At 44.1% G+C, this 20205-nt stretch overlaps 1 protein-coding gene across 3 annotated transcripts; it reads right to left on the bottom strand.

Moving 5' to 3' along the window:
• NCOA5 (nuclear receptor coactivator 5) lies at positions 1-17711 on the bottom strand (the record flags this gene model as incomplete). Of its 3 annotated transcripts, none has more annotated exons than XM_080716595.1 (7): positions 1-590; positions 1045-1365; positions 2683-2882; positions 5324-5450; positions 6722-6858; positions 8433-8759; positions 17674-17711. In XM_080716595.1, the coding sequence occupies 7 exons, from the start codon at positions 17709-17711 to the stop codon at positions 1-3; spliced, it is 1740 nt and encodes a 579-aa protein (XP_080572721.1). The 3 variants fall into 3 exon arrangements, with proteins under 3 accessions (XP_080572721.1, XP_080572722.1, XP_080572723.1); XM_080716596.1 differs by having other exon boundaries at positions 543-590; positions 1022-1365; XM_080716597.1 differs by lacking the exon at positions 17674-17711 and having other exon boundaries at positions 543-590; positions 1022-1365; positions 8433-8465; positions 8609-8751.
• Positions 17712-20205: the final 2494 nt, after the last annotated feature.

Below are 20205 nucleotides of genomic sequence, written 5' to 3'. Positions count from 1 at the left end.
TCAGTAATGCCTCTGGTACGATCCCATCGGGGCCGGGGGCCGCCCCACCTGTGCTGTGGTTTGGCTAACCAGGTGGGAGAGAGCAGGGCCGCTCTGGATCAGAGTGTCCAGAGCCTTCTGTACACTTGGATTGTCAAAGTTGATGCCCGTGGAAGACATGGGCCTCTGGCTAGCCATGTTGCTAGCAGGTGCCAGGCGACTGGAAGGCTGGCCAAAGAGCCCTTGGGAAGGAGCCCCAGGCCTGGGGCCCATGTTCCGAGCAGATCCTGCCTGTCCCAAGATGTTTGGAGGCTGATTGCCAGAGGCCTGTGATCTTTGCTGAGGCTGGCTGTTCGCTGTTGTGGAAAAATTCTGGTTCTGAGTGTTTCCGGGAGTAACTGAGGGGGACGCAGAACTGCTATTGGCCACAACTGTGCCACTATTGAAGAGGCTGAGGATTTTGGCCTGAAGCTCTTGCTGGGAAGTGGGGGGTGCGGCTGGAGTGGATGAAGCAGAGGGGAGCACTGGGCCGCTCTGGAGCGGTTGGGAGCTTGGCTGTGTCTTCAGCGAGGAAGCCGAGGTCGGCCCGAGTGGTTGGTGGGAAATCGGGCCTGGAAGACAGAAGAGGGAGGAGGCATCTGGTTGAAAGTACCCCCCAAGGGCAGGAGGCCTGGCAGCCCAGGGAAGAAAAACAACACTGTGTCACATCAATCACATAGCACAGACAGTAACAGCAATTCCCAAAGGGGCCACTTCATGGTACATGCTGTTTATAGAAAACAGCCAGGTCCCCTATACATTAAAAAGGGGGGAGGGAGGAACCCCTCGCGGCTACCAGAGAGCCGCCAATGCCAGTCCACCACCACCACAGCGACGGCAGGGTCGGAATCCAACACCGGACCCTTAAGTGGTCTTCGTTAATGACATCTCCCACGGATGGCCCACGGGAGAACCCAGGGCTGCGATCACCCCTCACCCACCCCTGGGCCTGCCCCCTCCCCACGGAGCCTGGGGTTAGAGAAATGCAGAGTCAGAACTTCACCTCGGCCCTGCCACGTAGCTCACCAGGCAGAGAGTCGGTGCTGCTCCTCATGAGCCGCTCCTTCCGCTCTCGCAGGTAGTTGATGATCTTGTCCGTCTCTTCGGCGGTGAGGTACCGATTGTCTGCCAGCAGGTTGAGGAGGCTCTGGATGGCTGGAGGGTGCCCCCCACGCACTCCCTCCTCGGGGCCTCCGCGCTCTCTTTCCTGCAGGATGGCTTCATCAGCCATCTTGGCTGCCTGTCTGGCAATCTCTTCCCGTTCCTTCTCCCGGCACTCATTCTTGTAGCGCTCATAGTTTCTGGCCACCAGCACCATGGCGTCGGCCTGGGGCATGTTGCGATGCTCTGCAGGAGAAAAGACATGAGTTATTTTCTCCTGTGAGATCCAAGTGCCCACCTGCTGTACTCCACCAAGCTTCTCCTAACCTCAAACCAGAAAGAAAATCATTCCGGTGACAAAAAGCCTTGAGGATTCGGATGGGGTGGGGTAGGGAGGGAGATAAGAGGTGAACTGGCATCTCCAGTGGGAACAGCATACCTCTGTATTAGAGTTATTTCTTTGGGGAATTCCTAGATCACAGACTTATAGTAAAAACCAAAGGAACATGACAGCCTCCCACAGATTCAAACAGACCATGTGGGGAATAACCATGGGAGACAGGCCCGGCCGCCTCTAGACCAGCAGCAGGAGGCCAAACGCCCTCTGTAAAGCCTGGCTCTCCACTGTGCGCCTCAGGACAGAGCGCGCCTACTGTTTTGGACTCAAAGTCATAGATTAAAATCAAATTGTGGCCCCAAATAACCTCCCCTCCGAAGTGGGCAATGTTCTTTCGGGGTGACGAGAAGTCTCCTCAGAACCTCATGCAAACGCCTCACACATCTAAAAGCTGTTCCCCAGGGGCAGTCCACTCACTGGAGAGCCCTCCGTGCTCCATGACTGGGTGTAACTGGTTAGACAGCAGAGCCCCTGTGTGTGGCGGGAAAGGGAAAGTCTGGGTTTTAAGAGCATGAGCAGGGCATCAGCTGGCTGAGTCTCAAGGAGAAGGACCTGAAGGAGCCTGTTCTGGGCACTGAAGAACCGGAGCCGCCTGCCTATCCTCACAGCCTCTGCTCACCTCTCCAGCACACTGGCTAACAGCACCCTTTCTGGTATTTCTGGGCCCCACTAGAGATCTGGGTGGGCAAAAGCAAGGACTCTATTGTGCTCAGTGCAGTATGTGCCAAAGGCGTGCCAGAGCCAGACTGCACTGGTAGGAACCAACTATGTACGTTTCTTCTCCATTCTACCTCCAGGGACTCCACACTAGTGGCTTAATTTGGACATAGTGGGAATATTTACACCACAGAAATGAGCAAATGCTACAAACCATCACCCCTTACCTCATCCATTACCCTTACTCCTGCTAAAAACATTTGCCAGCACACTTACTTACTGACACCTAATAGCTAAGTAGATATCAGGCCCAGAACTGTGTCAGAGAGAAAATCAGACAAATAAGTGACTATGCAAGTCTCTTCCAGTAACAAAACCTAGAAAAAAGCCCTATTTGAGCTGCGACACATGAGTCATGTGCCCCAAATCTACTTCTTATGAATAAAGCATGGAAGAATTAATGTGCTAGTAACTGGCTCTGGGATTTCTGCCACTTAGGCCTCTGTTACCTTGTGGAGTGCCAAACATGATGTTGACTGTGCAGGAACGGTGAATCTGGTGTTGCTGGGTGATGACAATGGCAAAAGGCGAGCCTCCCCTGCTGACGTCCTCTAGGGCTTGTGACAGCGACACCTCCGTGTTGAGGAAGATCAGGTCCACGACCATGCCCAAGTCTCGTACCTTCCGTCCCACAGATTCGGCATAGTCTCTGTGAGAACCAACAGGACCTGGGTGAGCACTCCTGACCAACTCTCAGTCCGCACGCTGCAGAGCCTCAGCTGGCTGTGGCTGTGCTAGAGGACTCCAATCCCACCCCTCCTCAGGCTTCAAGGATCCAGACAATTCTTCTTCCCTTTAAAGCACGTTTTTGTTTTGTTTTGCTGATGGCTAGAACCCAGGGCATTCTGCCTCTGAGCAATGCCCCCGGCCTATTTTTTATTTTAAAATTTTAAAGAAGGTCTAGGTTGTGGAGGGCCTAAGTTGCCGAGGCTGGCTGCAAACTTGTGATCATGTTTTACCCTCCCCAAGTACTGGTATCACAGGTGCCTGCCACCACACTCAGCAAACCCAGGAACTTTGACCTCCTTGAACCTGTGATCCTCCTGTCTGAGCTTTCCAAGTACTGGGATCAGAAGTGTGTACCATTATACCCAGCATTCTTTTCCCTTTCCCTTTCTTCCTTTTTTTTTTTTGGTGGTACTGGGGTTCCTGGAAACCCTTCTACCTCCAGGCTACACTCCCATACCTACCTACCTACCTACCTACCTACCTATCTATATATATATATATATTTTTTTTTTTTTTTTTTTTGAAACAGGGTCTCTTAAGCCAGCGCAGCTGGCTTTGAACCTGTGTGATCGATCCTCCTGTCTCCACCTCCCAAGTGTGGGGATTACAAGTGTGCGCCACCACGCCTGGCTGGCTGTGACTTTTTATAGACAGCAGCACACAGCTGTAATCCCAGTACTTAGGAGGCTGAGACGGAAGAATTGCGAGTTTGCAGTCAGCTTCAGCAACTTAGTTGAGACCCTGTTTCAAGATAAAAAATAAAATAGGGCTGGGGGGGGTAGCTCAGAGGTAGAACGCCTAGGGAGTTCAATCATTAATACCACAAAAAAGAAAAAAAAAAGAAAAGAAAAGAAAAGAAAAAGAGTGTTGTGACTTGCTGGAGGGAGCTGCCAAGGGCACAGCGGGGTCCCCGGGCTAGTCCGCTGGTCCTTCCCTCACACCATTCTGCCACCTGAGACTCGGGGCACTTCCTGTCTTTCTGGAGGCTGCACGACTCGGTGGGAAGCACAAGCTCAGTGCTGGGAAGATGGATCTGGTTCCCAGCCCTAAAGTTTGCCTGCAAATTTGTGAAGCTCTAAGCACATCCAATACCTCTTACCAACTTCATTTTTTAAAACCAGGAATAACGTGGCTCTGCTTCATGTCATTTCCTTGACCTTCCCTCCATTTAAATTAGATCTGATATTTTCTTCTCATTTTCCCAAGCAGGCTGTGAGATCCGTAAGAAAAAGGGGCTGTGTCTGCTTATTCCTATCACAGCCCGGGTACCTAGCATTCTACCATATACCAAAAAAAAAAAAAAAAAAAAAATTGCTGAATCTGCATGTAATACAATTACTGTGAAGATTAAAAATAATTTATGTAAAGCACCTACCACAGGGTTACTACAAAGCAGGTGCTCAAAAGACGGTGGCTATTACCACGTGTCCAGAAAGGCCGGCCGTGGTCACAGCAGCATCTAGCTCACACAAGGCAGCCCAGCGCCTGTGAACTCTGCCTGCTGCTTGGTGTCTTCACACCTATTTCCCTAGTCACTGCCTGGAAATTAGCTCTTTAACCCCAAACTGCTAGAAAACGCATGAAGTTATTTACTAGCTACCTGGGGAAAAGGAACACGGTTACTGCCAGGCCTACACGCTGCTATCCCCTTCTGCTTCTCTGTTGCCTCTTCAAAAAGAGAATAGAAACAGAGGTAGAAAAGACTGCTGCTCTCAACTATGGCTTGGCTCTAGGATTATCAAAGTTCTCAAGGCTTGGTTCTTGGCTGATGAATGCATAGACATGTACTTCCCAAAGCTTTAGGGCTTTGGGTTGTCCCACGGAGGCGGCAACTGCTACTCTGCTTCACTAGTTACCACGCCTTCCCCTAGCTCCCGGGATGGGCACATGGCATAGGGCCACGTAGAGCCGTCTAGACCCTGGCCAAAGTGACAAGAGCAGGGGTAGGAAAACGAGCCGAGCGGGTCCAATGAGAACTCCAGGACGTCGGCTGACAGCACTAAGAGGTCCTCTCCCAATGGTTTGCTAAGCCTAGAAGATGCCTGCATAGGTTCAGAGCCACTCTGCTTCTCCAGCGAGTGAGGGCAATGCCTGGGAGGCTGTGCCGAGACACGAACAGAGACTAGTTCCGATAACACAGTTTGACCACAGATGTGGCCATGCCGCAACTTCCCAACTAGGCAAACTAGAAATTTCCCTTTTGGTCTTAAGGCACTTTGAATTGGATCTCTGTCACAACTCAAAACATAACAATACCAGAACACTCAGCCCAAGTTCAATGGGCAGAGCTGCTAAGCAGGAGACTGTATTTCTTTTCTGACCTTTCTGTTCACTAGGGAGAAATATCCAAAGGATTCTTACTTAGTCTGTTTGTTGACCACAATCACAGAACAATCCACAGGTCTCTCAGCATCAAAGCGTCTCTGGATTTCTTCAAAATACTGACGGTAAAGCTCTTCTCTACGTCGCTCCTCTCGTTTCAAGCGCTCTGCAAGATACCACCATGGAAATGTGAAACAAAGACCACCATCATATAAATAAGTTCCTCTAAATTAATCCTCAAATCTACCTCCTAAAAATTACTATTATTATTATTTTGGTACTGGGGTTTGAACTCAGAGGGAGTCTACCTCTGAGCCTGCCCACCCGACCATCCGTTCATCCGACCGACCGACCCCAACCTGACCCGACTGACCTATCTATCTAGAATCAGGGTCTAAGTTGCAGAGGTCCTAAGTTGTCGAGGCTGTCTGGAAACCCGTGATCCTGTCTCAGCCTCCCGAGTACTGAGATTATAGGTATGCACCACCGCACTTGGCGTCACTGTATGTACTACCAAAATGTTCTCTAGAAAGGCTGTCACTGATTTATACTTCTACAGAGGTGGATCAACCAGTCTCTATCTTCTATACCTTAGTCAAAATTGGATAGTATCATACTTTTAAATTTCTGCCAATTTGACAGATGGTATTTTGTTATTATTATTTGTATTTCTGCTGACTTTCTTTGAAAAAATAATCAAGTAATAAAGGCTAAGAAGTGTCCATAATTTTATAACAAGTTAAAAATGGAGTGCTTAAACACCTCTACTTAGGTATAAAAAAGTTTTATTATCTTTTTTTTGGGTACTGGGGATTGAACTCAGGGGTATTCTACATCTGAGCTGCACTTTAACCCTATTTTAAAATTTATTTTATTATATTTTTGGTGGTACTGGGGTTCCTGGAAACCCTTCTATCTCCGGGCTACACTCCCAGACCTAATATATATATTTTATTTGGAAACAGATCTTAGCTCATTTCTCATGCTGGAATTTCATATTTTGTATAGGATGACTAATCAGATGGCAGTAATATGCATTTAAAAAGTTACTTTCAAGCTAAATGTTCTTTAACCATTAACAGGCTAATGTCTTCTTTTTTTGTGGAATAGGGAAAAGAATTCAGGGGCATTCTAACTATGAGCTACATCCCCAGCCCTATTTTATTTTGAAACAGGATCTCACTAGGTTGATGAGTCTCATTACTTGCTGAGGCTGCCCTCAAACCTGTGATCCTCCTGTCTCAGCCTCCCAAGTACTGGGATTACAAGTGTGCGCCACCATACTCAGCTATATTTTTTCTTTTTATGAACTGCCCAGCCAAATAACTTCTTGTTTTTATGAACTGCCTGGCCCTTTTTCAGCTGGGGTATTATTAGTGCCCCCTTTCTTTTTATAAAGTATTATACCAGTAATAGAAATAGACTCAGGTACTTTACCTTTAGCACGAGACTGACTTTCTGGGCCGGGCGGGCCTCGTCCATCAAAGCTGTCTCTGTAACGGTCAAAGTACGAGTCATCTTTTCTCCTGCAGTAGTCATCCATTCGCAGGTAGCGGTCATAAGAGCCTTCTCGCCTAAAAAATTAGAAAAATTTTTGCAAAGTTAATAGTCTATCTTATTCTGCAAAAATTATTCTTCAAGACCCAAGTCCCTATGAATAAAGCCTATGACTTTGAGATTAAACAAAAAGCCTGTATTTAGGACTCACTGCTTATCTTCCCAGTGGTTGTGACTAAGTTCGCCTATCTCACAAAAGGCCACGGAGATGAAAAGGGATATACAAAAACGAAAACTTAGCAGAGTTCTTGACATATATAGTAAATACAAAATAACTGAGAGTAATTACTGAAGAACCATTTCATTACCCATCACTCTTCTCCATGCTATTTATTATTTTTTTTTGGTGGTACTGGGGGTGGAACCCAGGGTTTTTCTACCTCTGGGTTACACTCCCAGACCTATTTTAGACTTTACTTGGAAACAGGGCCTCACTAAGTTGCTGAGAGCCTCACTGAGCAGCTGAGGCTGGCTTCGAACCTGTGTGACCCGATGCTCCTGCCTCAGCCTCCCAAGCGCGGGGATGACAAGCGCGTGCTACACCATGCCCGGCGTCTTCTCTATGCTTTTTAAAAACTGTATTAAATCTATAACAATGATTTGCCATTTTAACAATTCAAAATGTATAATTCAATGGATTACATTTATAGTCTTATACAACCATCACCATAATCTATTTCTAAAAATTTTCATCAACTCAGAAATTCTATTTATGAAGCAATAATTCCCTACTTTCTCTTTTCAGCTCCTGGCAATTTTTATTTTCTGTCTTTATTAATTTGTCTATTCTACATATTATAAGTGGAACTATTCAATATTTGATTTTTGTGTTTGGTGTATTTCACTTGGCATGTTTTCAAGGACTATCCATGTTTCAACATGCATCAGGACTTCATTTGGCTTTATATTTCAATAATATCCCACTATGTATATGTGCAATATTTGAAAATCTATCCATCTGCGGATGGACACTGATTATTTCTGCTTTGTGGTATATGAGCAGTGTGGCTACACACATTCTTTTATGACTGAGTTTCTCTATTCAATTCTTTTGGGCACATACTCAGGAATGGAATTGATGGATCACAGGTAATTTTATGTTTAACTTATTAAAGGAACTGCCAAACTGTTTTTCACAGTAGCTACATACCATTTTACATTCCACTAGCAGTGGATGAGGGTTCCAATTTCTCCATACTTTGCCAATACTAGCTATTTTATAAAAAAAAATCATTATAACCATTCTAGAAAGGAAATAGTACGCTTTTGCGTTCCTTGTTGCCTACTCACACTGAACATCTTTTCATATACTTCTTGGCTATTTGTGCGTGTCCGTGTTCTTGAACTGTGGACATACTTTGCACTCTATTTTCATCTGCAACATTATCCTTAGCAGTCCACAGAGAAAGATCCAGATTAAACACAACTCATCAATTATTTGTAAGCTCAGCACAATTCATGGAGCACCTCATCTACTCCTTGATAGACATTGGAAATACAAGGCTGATTACAGAGCGTTTAATTAGTTAAAGCAAAACACACATAAGGTTAACAAAAACAAGCATGTAAGCAAGCACGGCTCTGTATGTACCTGTACATAGGCTCTCGGGAATCTCTCATGTCTCTGTATCTGTCATACATGGAGTCCCGGTGATCTCGGAAATCCCTCGAATCTCTCAGATCACGAAAGTCTCTGAGCTCTCTCATGTCCCGAGCATCGCGCATACTCCTGCTGTCTCTGTGATCCCGAATATCTCTGCTGTCTCTGTGATCCCGCAAGTCTCGGGGGTCTCGAAGGTCTCTGCTATCTCGGGCATCGCGACCATTTCTGCCATCTCTGGGCTCTCTCCGTGGACTTCCTCGAATTGGAGATCGATCACGCCTTGCATCTCGACTGTCTCCAAAGCCATACGGATCCCTGTAGAAGGCAGCAAGAAGATGCTAAGACAAAGAAACTGGAAGGTGGCCAACCTTTCGGATCTTGAGGAGGAAGCTCCCACCCTCCAGTGTTTTTCTCTTAAACACTAACAGTGAGAACATCACTGAAATTTTATTTAGCTTTATTTGTGGTATTGGGAATTGAACCAGAGGCAGTTTACTTTTTTCCAGTAGTAGGGATGGAACCAAGGGGCATCCTACCTCCAAGCTACACCTCTAACATTTTTTATTCTTTATTTTGAAACAGGGTCTCGCTGAGTTGCAAAGGGCCTCACTAAGTAGCTGAGGCTGTCCGTGAACCACGATCCTCCTGTCTCAGCCTTCCGAATGCTGGGATTATTAAATGTGCGCCACTACGCCCGGCTTCAGAGGCATTCTACTGAACTACACCCCAGCCATATTTTATTTTTATTTTGAAATAGGGTCTCACTCGGTTGATGAGAATCTACTTGCTGAGGCTTTCCTTGAACCTGTGATCCTCTCCTGTCTCAGCTTCCCAAGTACTGGGATGACAGGTGTGTGCTACCATGCCCAGCTATATATATTGCTGGTCAACAAACAGTTTAAAAAGCTCTAGAATCTAGAAAGGTTATGACATCAAAGGAAGAATGTATGACCAAATGACAAAAGTTCTGATGGGATAAGTGTTCATTAGGCTTCAGGATATAATACACTATTCCTTACACATGCCAAACTGTCATCTCAATTTCAACAGGCTTTCAAAGTGAAGGTGCCTTTCCCCTAAAATCTATTTTCTTTCACCATGTGGATGGGATAAAACTTTACTGTGTCCCTTCTACTTTTTCTCTTTTAAGGGCCAATACTTAACCAAGAAAAAGAGAGCAAATGGCACAATCTCATACAAAATGATCAAAGGAATTGTTAAAAGTATAGAAAATTTTACTCAAAATATCTAGCAGGGTAATCAAATTTAGAGAAAAAAAAAGAGCACAGTATGATACACGGAGCTACTGCAGGTAGTACTGTAGCAGTCTCTCAATCTAAGGGTTTATGTAGAATATGGTTCCTTCACCCCCCCCCAAGAGATATGGTTTTTTTTGGTGGTACTGGGGTTTCTGGAAGCCCTTCTACCTCCGGGCTACACTCCCAGACCTATCTTATATATTTTTTATTTGGAAACAGGGTCTCTTAAGCCAGCAAGGCTGGCTCTGAACCAGCGCGATCCTCCCTGTCTCCTCCTCCCAAGCGCGGAAGCATGCGCCACCACGCCCGCCCCCCAAGATTTTATTTAATTAATTTATTCAATGCTGGGATTGAACTCAGGGGCATTCTACTACCAAAGCTACATCCCAGCCCTATTTTTTTTTTTTTTTTAAACAGGGTCTACCTAAATTGCAAGGATGGCTGTGAACTTGTGATCCTCCTGTCTCCGTCTCCCAAGCGCGGGGATTACAAGCGTGCGCCACCACGCCCGACTTGTTATTTTGAAACAGGGCCTAATTAGCTGAGGCTGGCCGCGAACCTGGATCCTGTCTCAGCCTCCAGAATGCTGGGATTACAAGCGTGTGTACCACCACGCCTGGCTTGACTCATGTTCTTCCCGAGACATTTTGCCCCAGAGGAACCATATACCTAACATACTAAAAAGTTCTGGCACTTGCCTGTAATCCCAACAGCTCTGGAGGCTGAGGCGGGATCACAAGTTTAAGGCCAGCCTGGGCAATTTGGCTAGACTGATGTAGTTCAGTGGTAGACCAGCTCTGTGATCAAACCCGTGTCCCCTCAGAGAAGTAAAGAACATTTCCTATGGAAGCCAGTCAGTCCCATTCCTTTCTCACTTTTGCCAAAAAGCACCCTGCCCATTATGGAGGTTTACACTCTGAAGTTAACTTTGACTCTTCTTCTCCATTCCCATCAGGTCACTTAGGTTCTATTCATCTTTGTCTTTCAAATCCCTCTAGATCTGTAAATCCAGTCTAAGAATTTCCCCCAAACAGAAACCAATCTTTTGGGTTCAATTCATTCAGCATATGAATACCATACTAATCACCTTGAGATGTAGCCCCCTCCTCCGTTTCCTTAATTGGTTCTCATTGCTCTTTCTAATAAAGGCCCCTTTCTATCATCGTCTGTTTTCTGGTTTAAGCTGTTCTACTTAAACTGTCCTTACAGCTTATTTCATACAATATATCTGCTTCAGTATTTTTCTTGATAGCTTCTCTACTTGGAACATTCTTCCTAGACGAATCCAAGTAACATTCAACCTCCACAGTTAAGCGCACTTCCCCTACCTTCCAAGAAACCTTCCCAACCCTTCCTACTAACTGCTCATCTGTTTCTGCTCACCTCCTGGAGGTTTTCTCTCTATTACTCATCTTTGCCGTTTTATGTCAGGTCTGATCCACTTGAAGGACCGCCTCCTCCTCAAGCCTGCCCTGAACTTGTGATCTTCCCTACAAGTAGGCGCCTCCTCTAGGGCTTCCCAGCCAGTAAACGGCACTGTCATCAACTTGCGGAGCTCAGGAGTAGTGCTGCTACTATTTAGCTGCTCATGCCAGGACACCGATGTCACCCCTTTCCTAGTCTCACTCATTTTCCCAAATGCATTTCTAAATTCTGAAGCTGTTATTTCTGCCCGCTTTATCTTCACTGGTACTACTGAGGGCCAGCTCATAATTCCTCACCGTCAAACTAAAGTAAGAAACTTCTAAGGCAGCCTTCCCACGTCTGGTTTTGGACCTTTTCTCTTTCTCCAGAAAGATCACTTAAATATGCAAAACCAGCCAGGAAGAGCGGCACATGCCTGCAATCCAAGTATTTGGGAGGCTGAGGCAGGAGGCCAGCCTTAGCAAGGCCCTCAGCAATATAGCAAGACCCTGTTTCAAAATAAGAAAGGCTGGGGGTACAGCTCAAACTTAGAGTGCTGTGTTCAACCCTTAGTACAAACACATAATTTTTTCCTTTGGTTGTGGACTGAACTCAGGGCACTTTACCTCCAAGCTACACCCCAATCCCCTTTTTTTGTTTTGAAACAGGGTCTTGCTAGTCTCACCAAATTGCTGAGGCTGGTCTCCAACCTGCAATCCTCCTGACTTAGCCTCTCAAGAACTGGGAGTAAAGGTGTGTGCCACCATGCCTGGCTCCCTACCCCCCTTTTGAGATAAGTTCCATTATTTTGCCCAGGCTGGTCTTGAACTCCTGGGACCAAGTGCTCTTCCTCGCTACCCTCAGGAGCAGCTAGCTGGACTACAGGTGTGTGGTTCTGTCATAATTTAAGGTTCACTCCTACTCTTGATTTGTGGAAGCAAACAAATGGTAGATTAGGGAATTTAAAGGAGAGTTTTTTAACCAGAATAAAGTGCAGACGAAGATTGCTTGGACTTTTCTTACGATGTCACATAATCCTAACGTGTGTAACATCTACGGCAGTGTACAACGTGGACAAACATTCGGGATTCAATAGGAAGCGACAACTGCAAAGTATTTTTGGATTATTAATGATCGGCAGATAAAGCTGCCTTGGGGAGCTGTTAGAAGTAGTTATTAGAAGTGGAATCAGATTTCAAGTATTCCTGGCAATCAGGGCTGAAATATCATAAACCTGACAGACCAGACCACATACAAAGCCTTGGGCTGGTGGAAATGGGGGTGGGAGGCAGATAAAAACATCATGTCACAGCGTGTTATTCACAGCCTTAGGACAATTATAAATGCCACGTATAGTTCTCATTCTTTTTAGTTTTTGCGATACTGGAGATTGAACCCAGGGGCATCCTGCCTCCAAACTATATCCCCATTCCTATTTTTTATTCTTTATTTTAGAACAGGGCCTAAGTTACAGAGGGTTCACTAAGTAGCTGAAGCTGGTCACGAACCGGTGACCCTATGTCTCAGCCTCCCAAGTACTGGGATTACAAGCGTGCGCCACCACACCGTTAGTTCTCATTCTTTCTGAAGTACTGGGGTAGAACCAGGGCCTTGCATATGGTAGGGAAGCACTGTACCTCTGGGCTATACCATCAACCCCACGCTCAATCCTTTGAATCCGCGGAAGCACCTCACTTACCTGTCTGAATACACCCTGCAGGTGGACTCTAACCCTGTTTGTGCGAAGCCTTGGTTCATGCTTCAGTTTGAGACAAGCTCTTCCCCTTCCCTCAAATAATCTCCAGTCCATGTCCAATAAAACTACTAATTCTCTCTCAACTGCTTTCTGGGTAAAAATGCAGAAAAGGTGATATTCACAAGGTGGGGGAAGGGACAAAGAAGGGGTAGAAGAAGGGACAAAGAAAATAATTCTCCAAAACGAGAAAGTGAAGCTTTTCTTCCTTTTCCAATTGATGTGCACTATGGCAGACTGCTGCTCCTCTGGAGACAAAAACAAAACCTTTTAAAGATCACTTTAGGGCCTAAACGGAGAACCCCTCAGAACAAAAGGGTTCCTACTGCTGGCCCCACCATCTTTCTTAAATAAGAACACAGCTAGCAAAATGGTGGTACAGTGTGCAGGGCTCAGAGTACCAAGGAGACCACATCTCCTGCAGGAGAAGCCTGACCTCAGATGGTAGCGCAGTAAGGTTCTCAATATCATCACATGGCACCAAAGGTGTTTTACTAAGGGAAACCAATGCAGCAAACCCTTGGGTACCATGTCACTAGAGGCGAAAGAGAAACTGAACAGTGGTTAATAAATTTCAGCACTAGAGTGTGTAAACTGAAGTGGAAAATACAATTAAAATTCTCCTGGAAGTTTCTTATCCATTCAGCGAGGGGTAGAGGAAGGGAATCTCTTTGCCTTGAGAGAAAGTCATTATTACTAGGAAACACTTTGGCAGTTAGAGAGATGAGCGAAGGGGAAGCCATGGTGGAAAGATGGCAAGTGCTATGCTTCTGGTAAAAGTGACTCTCTTGTTGGAGACTGAGGAAGCTTGTAGAGCACCAGACATCTGAGAGCTACAGAGGAAGAACGGATGATGATAATCTCCACAGACTGAGAGACCTTGAGCTGCTTGTCAGCAAGACTCGGAGACCTGATCCAGAATGGTGCTTTGGCCTTGGCTGTATAGGTCAGAGACGAAGGGTCCTGATTTTTTTTTTCTTTTCTGTAGAGGTCAGTGTCTCCTTTCTGTTCACAGAAATACTTTCTTTGGGCCAGCCTTTTCTTGACCCTGAGAAAAATTCATTGGCTCTTCAAACTTCTGTCACATATATTGTCCACAAATATCATTATTTAAATAGCTGCTGTGTGCTGATCTCCTATGATGGCTCCATGCTACTGTTAGAGACTTTTGCCACTAGATGCAGGTAGGATATAGGGTGCAGTAAGATCCTACTTCACAGATCCAGATTTTTCTGAGTGCCATGTCTCTCCCTAGGAAACACGCTGATGGTTTTCTCAAGCATAGTATGACTTTCCTGTTGGTAGAGATGGCACTTGTTGAGACAGACCTGATGACGCTCTTCTTCAAGTGTTAGTACAGAGGTAATCATCCTGGAATCTCTTTGGGGTCCTCCTAGAGACATGGCAGTCCCACACTCAAGGAGCAAGCAGTTCTCAAAGGAATCAAAGTCCCACGGAAAAGTAGAATGCATCTGCGGTCGTCTAGGAAACCTGTCTACAGCCAGGTTATTTGTGATGAGCCAATCCTCAGTGATTTTGACCAAAGAGGAAACAGGCTTAACATTCTTCACAAATATATGGGGGGAGAGAGTAAACCTTTGCAAAGTCTCTCCCCCCAAAAGCTTTTGATGTAGACAAGTTAATTCTATTTGTTCTTTTGGTCATATGGAAAGGTTTAGGAAATAACATGCCGTCTTACTCCTAATACTTAGAGGCCAAGTATACATAGGTATGTTCCAAGACTTGGTTTGTCGGTGTTGTACTGAAAATGGTAACTGAGAATATCTAAGGCACAACCAGAATTGTGAGCCAGTCTTTGAAAATGGAATAATGTCTAATATCAATGCCAGACGTGTATGGTAACTATGCAGTGTGAGCACTCAAAGGAGTCCGGTGAAGTGGAACAAGGGTTAAGTTGTAAGAATTCAGGCTGAAATGTGATCCCGGGTATGAAGGGATCCCTCATGTACAGTTCTGTGCTTGGCTGGGCCAATGCTGTCAGAATTATACACTGACGGCTACAGTCAGTAGGGAGGCACATTACTGAATACAGGGCAAAGCCAGCAAAACAGTGGTTTACAAAGATGTTTGAAGAGGTGATAATCCTGTGAAAACTCCCAAAGATACCTAGGTGTTTTGACACTCAAGGTTAAAGTCCAGCAAAACAAGGTGTTATGAAGGTCTTGCCAGCATGCCTAAAAACAATTTTTATTATTAAGTGAAAACAATACTATAGACATAAAGGTACATCTTACACAGTGTTTTGTTTCCCCTGTGAACGATGTGGCTAAGAGGTTCACAGAATGAATGATCAGGGCTGCCAAATGAAGGGGGGTTGGTTGTTGTCAGCATACTGGGGGCTACCTCAAGGCTTTGGCCAGAAGCAAGCACCCACCGAAAGAAAGAAGCCCAGTGTTCACCCTTGGAGAAATCACCAATCTCATCCAGGTTAGCTAGTCACCCCTCTTGCTTACTTTGCAGTTTTACTTTTTCTCTATTAGTGTACCTTGAGAGATAAGGCATGACTGGCAATGATCAAAACGGTAGTGTTCTATTTTGAATACAATGCTCAGGTTATCTGGCTTTAAAAAGTTTAAGATAAAGAAAATCTAGGACTCTTTACTCAGCTTCTAATGGGGCTCAAAACAATTTTACTAAATGAAATCATCCTTCCCTGAAGCAAGTAAGCATCCCTGTATGAAACTTCATCATGTTGAATAGCATGCGAAGGAACCCAGGCAGGAATATATCACCAAGGGGAAAACTAATTGTTAATCAAGTGTGGGTCAACCTGGCTATCCCTCCTGTGAATTGAGTAAAGCAGGAAGCCTCAACACTTATGCACACCCAAAGGATCTCATTTTAGAACTTAATTCTGAGGATGGTGATATTTTTTAAAAGGTATAAAAATGACTTTTATATTTATATATCTGGTAAGAAACTCATTTTAAAAGGCCCTCTCCAATGCTGTTAATGTTTTCTTATGAAAGGACTACTGTCAACAAAGAAACAAGCATAAAGCTATTTCTTCTCTTAAAGATGAAATTATGGAGCTGTATTTTAGGTTGGGGAGAAATTAATCTCTTTATTTTTATGCCCCAGCAATGGCTATATTGAATTCCAACCAGGGGAGCTGGTGATTGCCCTAACTGCAAAGTGTGTTGAATATCTACAATCAACTGAAAATGTTAAAAGCATCTTAAAAGTACCATTATTAGGATGATATAAAGTACTCTCTCTCAATGCATAAAAGACTAGTCTCTATTCTGTAATGTATTTTCTTGTTTGTTTTAACCTGCCCAAACACAGATATCATCCCATCAGAGATCATGAACATTACAGGGAAGCAGGAAAGACAGACAAATTGACTAGTGGAGTCAATGTCTTCAGAGTTACAAATTTCACTGTCCTTCTGGTAAGACACATACTTGAGAAACATGTCAGAGCTCTCTGATTACAGACACATACCAAATCTCTTTTCAAGCCATTTGACAACCAATTTCCAATGGGAGCCCTGTATTTCTAATTTTAAAATGCAAAATTAGAGTCACCCTATTGTATGTTTTGGTTTTGGTGCTGGAGTTTGAACCCAGAGGCATTCTACCTCCAAGCTATGCCCTCAGCCCTTTTTTATTTTTATAACTGTAAACAGGGTCTTGCTAAGTTGCAAAGGAGCTGAGGCTGGTTATGAACCTAAAATCTTCCTGTCTCAGGCTTCTAAGTACTGGGATTACAAGCATGTGCCACCATGCCCAACTCCTATTCCATGTGTATCAGGGAAAATAGGGAAATAACAGATGGGGCTGATCAACATCTGCAGCACATTAGGACGCAGCCTAATGAAAGCATTAGATATATATCAGTAGAGAATAGAATTCATTGGATTCAGCAGTGTTCATCTCACCATAGGAAATGTAGTTCACCGTGGGATGTAGTTGTGGGAAACTGGCATTTTACCTAGAGGCAAAGGCAAAATGCATACCGAGTAGTAAACCTGAACCTTGAAGAGACATCAGATATGAAAAGTATCTGTTTGCATTCCACACAAAACTACACAAACTGCATCAATTTGTGTGCTGTTACTGAAGCAGAAAGTTTGGATATAATATATTCATTTCTGGTGTAAATGTTAACATTAATAAAGCTCTTTATTGAGAGAAGGGACCAACTGGATTCATTTCTTGAGGGAATACATGAGGACTCTCTTGTACATACTGGAAAGAAGAATGTACTGGGGAAATGCCCTTTTTTCCAGGAAAGCTAAGACAAAGGGAGACTTTTGAGAGGTGGAGTGTTTTGCCCTTTTTTATTTCCCCTCAGACAGGTAACCCACGCATGCAAGCAAACACGGGATCTCAGCACAGGTACAGCAGCAATCTCTCAAGCAGCTCTTTCCGTAAACCTGGGTTAACATCTGGACCGACAGCCATTTGGAATGAAGAGTTGAATCGCTGCTGCCTGCTGCCACGCAGCACGGCACACACCAACGACCCTGGGCACTCCTCCTGTGCTAGAGGCTCCCATTGGCACGTGCGCTGGGGAAAGACAGAGGTTTATCCTCTTCCAATTGCCTGCAACTCGTGCTGCAAGCTGAACTTGCTGAGTTTGCCACCGAAAACACAGCTTCCTCTGCATCTCCTGATGTATGTTTAATAAAAGCAGCAAGGCCCTTCAAACAAGGCTCATGTTCTTATTGTTTGCTTGAGCGTTTCTGGTTTGTTGGGGGGAGACAAGACCCTTGAGGTACGAAGTTGGGCTTAACTCCCCCGAGCCCAACTCTCCCAAGGTAACTCACTGCTTCAGGGTACTTTACCTTCGTGGAGGGCTGGGTCTTGATGGAGCCGTATTCATATTTCTTCTTTCCGCTGCCTTATTAATATCTGAAAAGAATAATCAACCCATCTGTTCAATGCTACGGAATAAAAACAAAATCATCAGCACATTTTAAATGAAAGCAATAACAAAAAAAAAAAAAAAACAATGACAACCAGATGGTATAAGAAAATCCATTCAGCAGAGACACTGTCACTTGGGCAATTTTTATTATTAAGTTAAAGCGGTACATTGTCATGACTTGGTAAAGAATGTCCCTCGCTTTTCTAGCTAACACATTTGTGTAACTGATAACTGTTAATGCTTCAACATTCAGCTAAACCCTAAACCTAGCATTCCCCATCTCCAGGGGGAAGAAAAGATTGTTTTATAAAATATTAGAGAAGCCGATATGAGAATTTGGGGGGTGGGATGAGAAGGAAAAATAAGGAGAGTTTGGAGGGGGAAAAAAAAGATCAAAGGCAAATAATTCTATTTTATGTGATGAAGAATAGTTAAAAACGGTTGTCTTAAAATCTCCAATATTCCATAAAGCACAGCCTCCTTCTGGGGTGCCTTGTGTTGCATTCCATTGAATAGAATCTTTCAGAATGAGATGTGGAGAAGAAAATTAGTATTTTTGATAATAAAAAAATGTGAACTGCTAATATCTACAGCCTTCACATCTAAGTACCAAAGACTATGAACTGGCATTTGGTGCTGTGGGGTTACGTAATAAACCACTTCTCTTAAGTTTCCATTAGAGGGCTGGTGTGGCATATACAACTAGAGAAGGAAATTTTTATTAACCCATAGAAAAAAATTTATATAGTGAAAGCTTGCTTTCCTAAAAACAAAACATACCTATTTAAAAAACCCCGAAGTGAATAAGAAAAACACCATGTTTTAAGAAGTAATGAGGTATTCAAAAGAAATATAGTAATCTATGTACAAAATGATGCCTGACAATTTTATATGATATAAATAAATGCAGTAAGAATTTCATACTTCAGATGAATGGAGAAATAATTTGCTTCCTGCTCCAGTGTAGTTTGGTTTTCCTTGTTCCATATTAAGCAATTAATAGCATTTCTAATGACTCAAATGGTATTAAGCATTCACATAATTAGAGTGCTTTAAAATAGTAATTATGTATTTTAAAAACCCCTAGCTGTTTCCTATCATGTGAAAGACCACAGCAATAACAAGAAACTTAGGGGTCTTTTACAGACTATCCTGCCACGGTGCCAGCTTTTGAGCTCCTATTCAAGTGAGAGTTATCTTCAATTCCATTTTAAATCATAAGTCTTTATGACACCTAGGAGAATAGCTTTGACAAAACTAAACATATATTTGCTTATCTTTTCAATTAAGCAGACACAGGATATAATCCCTTAAAAAAAAAAAAAAAGCCGGGCGTGGTGGCGCACGCTTGTAATCCCCACGCTTGGAGGCAGAGACAGGAGGATCGCGCAGGTTCGAAGCCAGCCGCGCGCGCTGGCTTAGGAGACCCTGTTTCCAAATAAAAAATGTAAAAATAGGTCTGGGAGTGTAGCCCGAAGGTAGAAGGGCTTCCGGGAACCCCAGTACCACCAAAAAAAAAAAAAAAAAAAAAAAGAAAGAAAAAAAGAAAGAAAGAAAGAAAGAAAACCAAGGCAGAGAGTGGAGGAGGCACATGCCTGTAATCCTAGTATGTGGGATGTTGAGACAGGAGGATCACAATTAGGCCAAACTCAGCAATTTAGCAAGACCCTGTTTCAAAAACAAACAAACAAACAAAACATGGTTGTGGGTATAGCCTGGAAGCACCAATAAATAAGCCGGGCTTGGAGGAGCACGCTTGTAATCTCAGTACTTGGGAGGCTGAGACAGGAGAAATGCTGGTCCCTGCAGCCTCAGCTACTTAGTGAGGCCCTCTGCAACTTCATTAAAATTAATAAATAAATTTTATTAACTTACTTATGGTACTTTTTTGTGGTACTGGGGATGGAACCCAGGGGCTTTCTACCTACTTCCCCAGCCCTATTTTTTTTATTCTTTATTTTGAAACTTGGTCTCACTGAGTTGCAAAGGGCCCCACTAAGTAGCTGCGGCCATCTGCAAACCAGGATCCTTCTGTCTCAGCCTCCCAAATGCTGGGATTACAAGTGTGTGCAACCTTGCCCAGCTAAGAGTTATTTTTAATACTTCGTAATATTTGATCACAGCTTTGGTACTGCACATTCACATTTGTAATTTACAGTTTAATTTTTTTTGCAGCACTGTGTATTGAACCTAGGTCCTCCTACATGCCAGGCAAGTACTCTACCACTAAGCTACATTCCCCAGCCTTTTACATTTTAAGACAGGATCTCACTAAATTGCCCAGGCTGACCTTGAATTTGTGATCCTCCTGTCTCAGCCTCCAGAGTAGCTAGGATTAAAGGCATGTGTCACCATGCCCAGCTTACAATATGCTACTCTTAATGGTCACAAATTTCTGAATTACATGTTATATAATGACAAGTCTTATAGGAAATATCTAATTATTATA

Source organism: Muscardinus avellanarius (assembly GCF_963383645.1).
Source record: "Muscardinus avellanarius genome assembly, chromosome: 19".
In the NCBI taxonomy this organism is placed as follows: domain Eukaryota; kingdom Metazoa; phylum Chordata; class Mammalia; order Rodentia; family Gliridae; genus Muscardinus; species Muscardinus avellanarius.
This window is presented reverse-complemented; position numbering and strand designations above follow the sequence as displayed.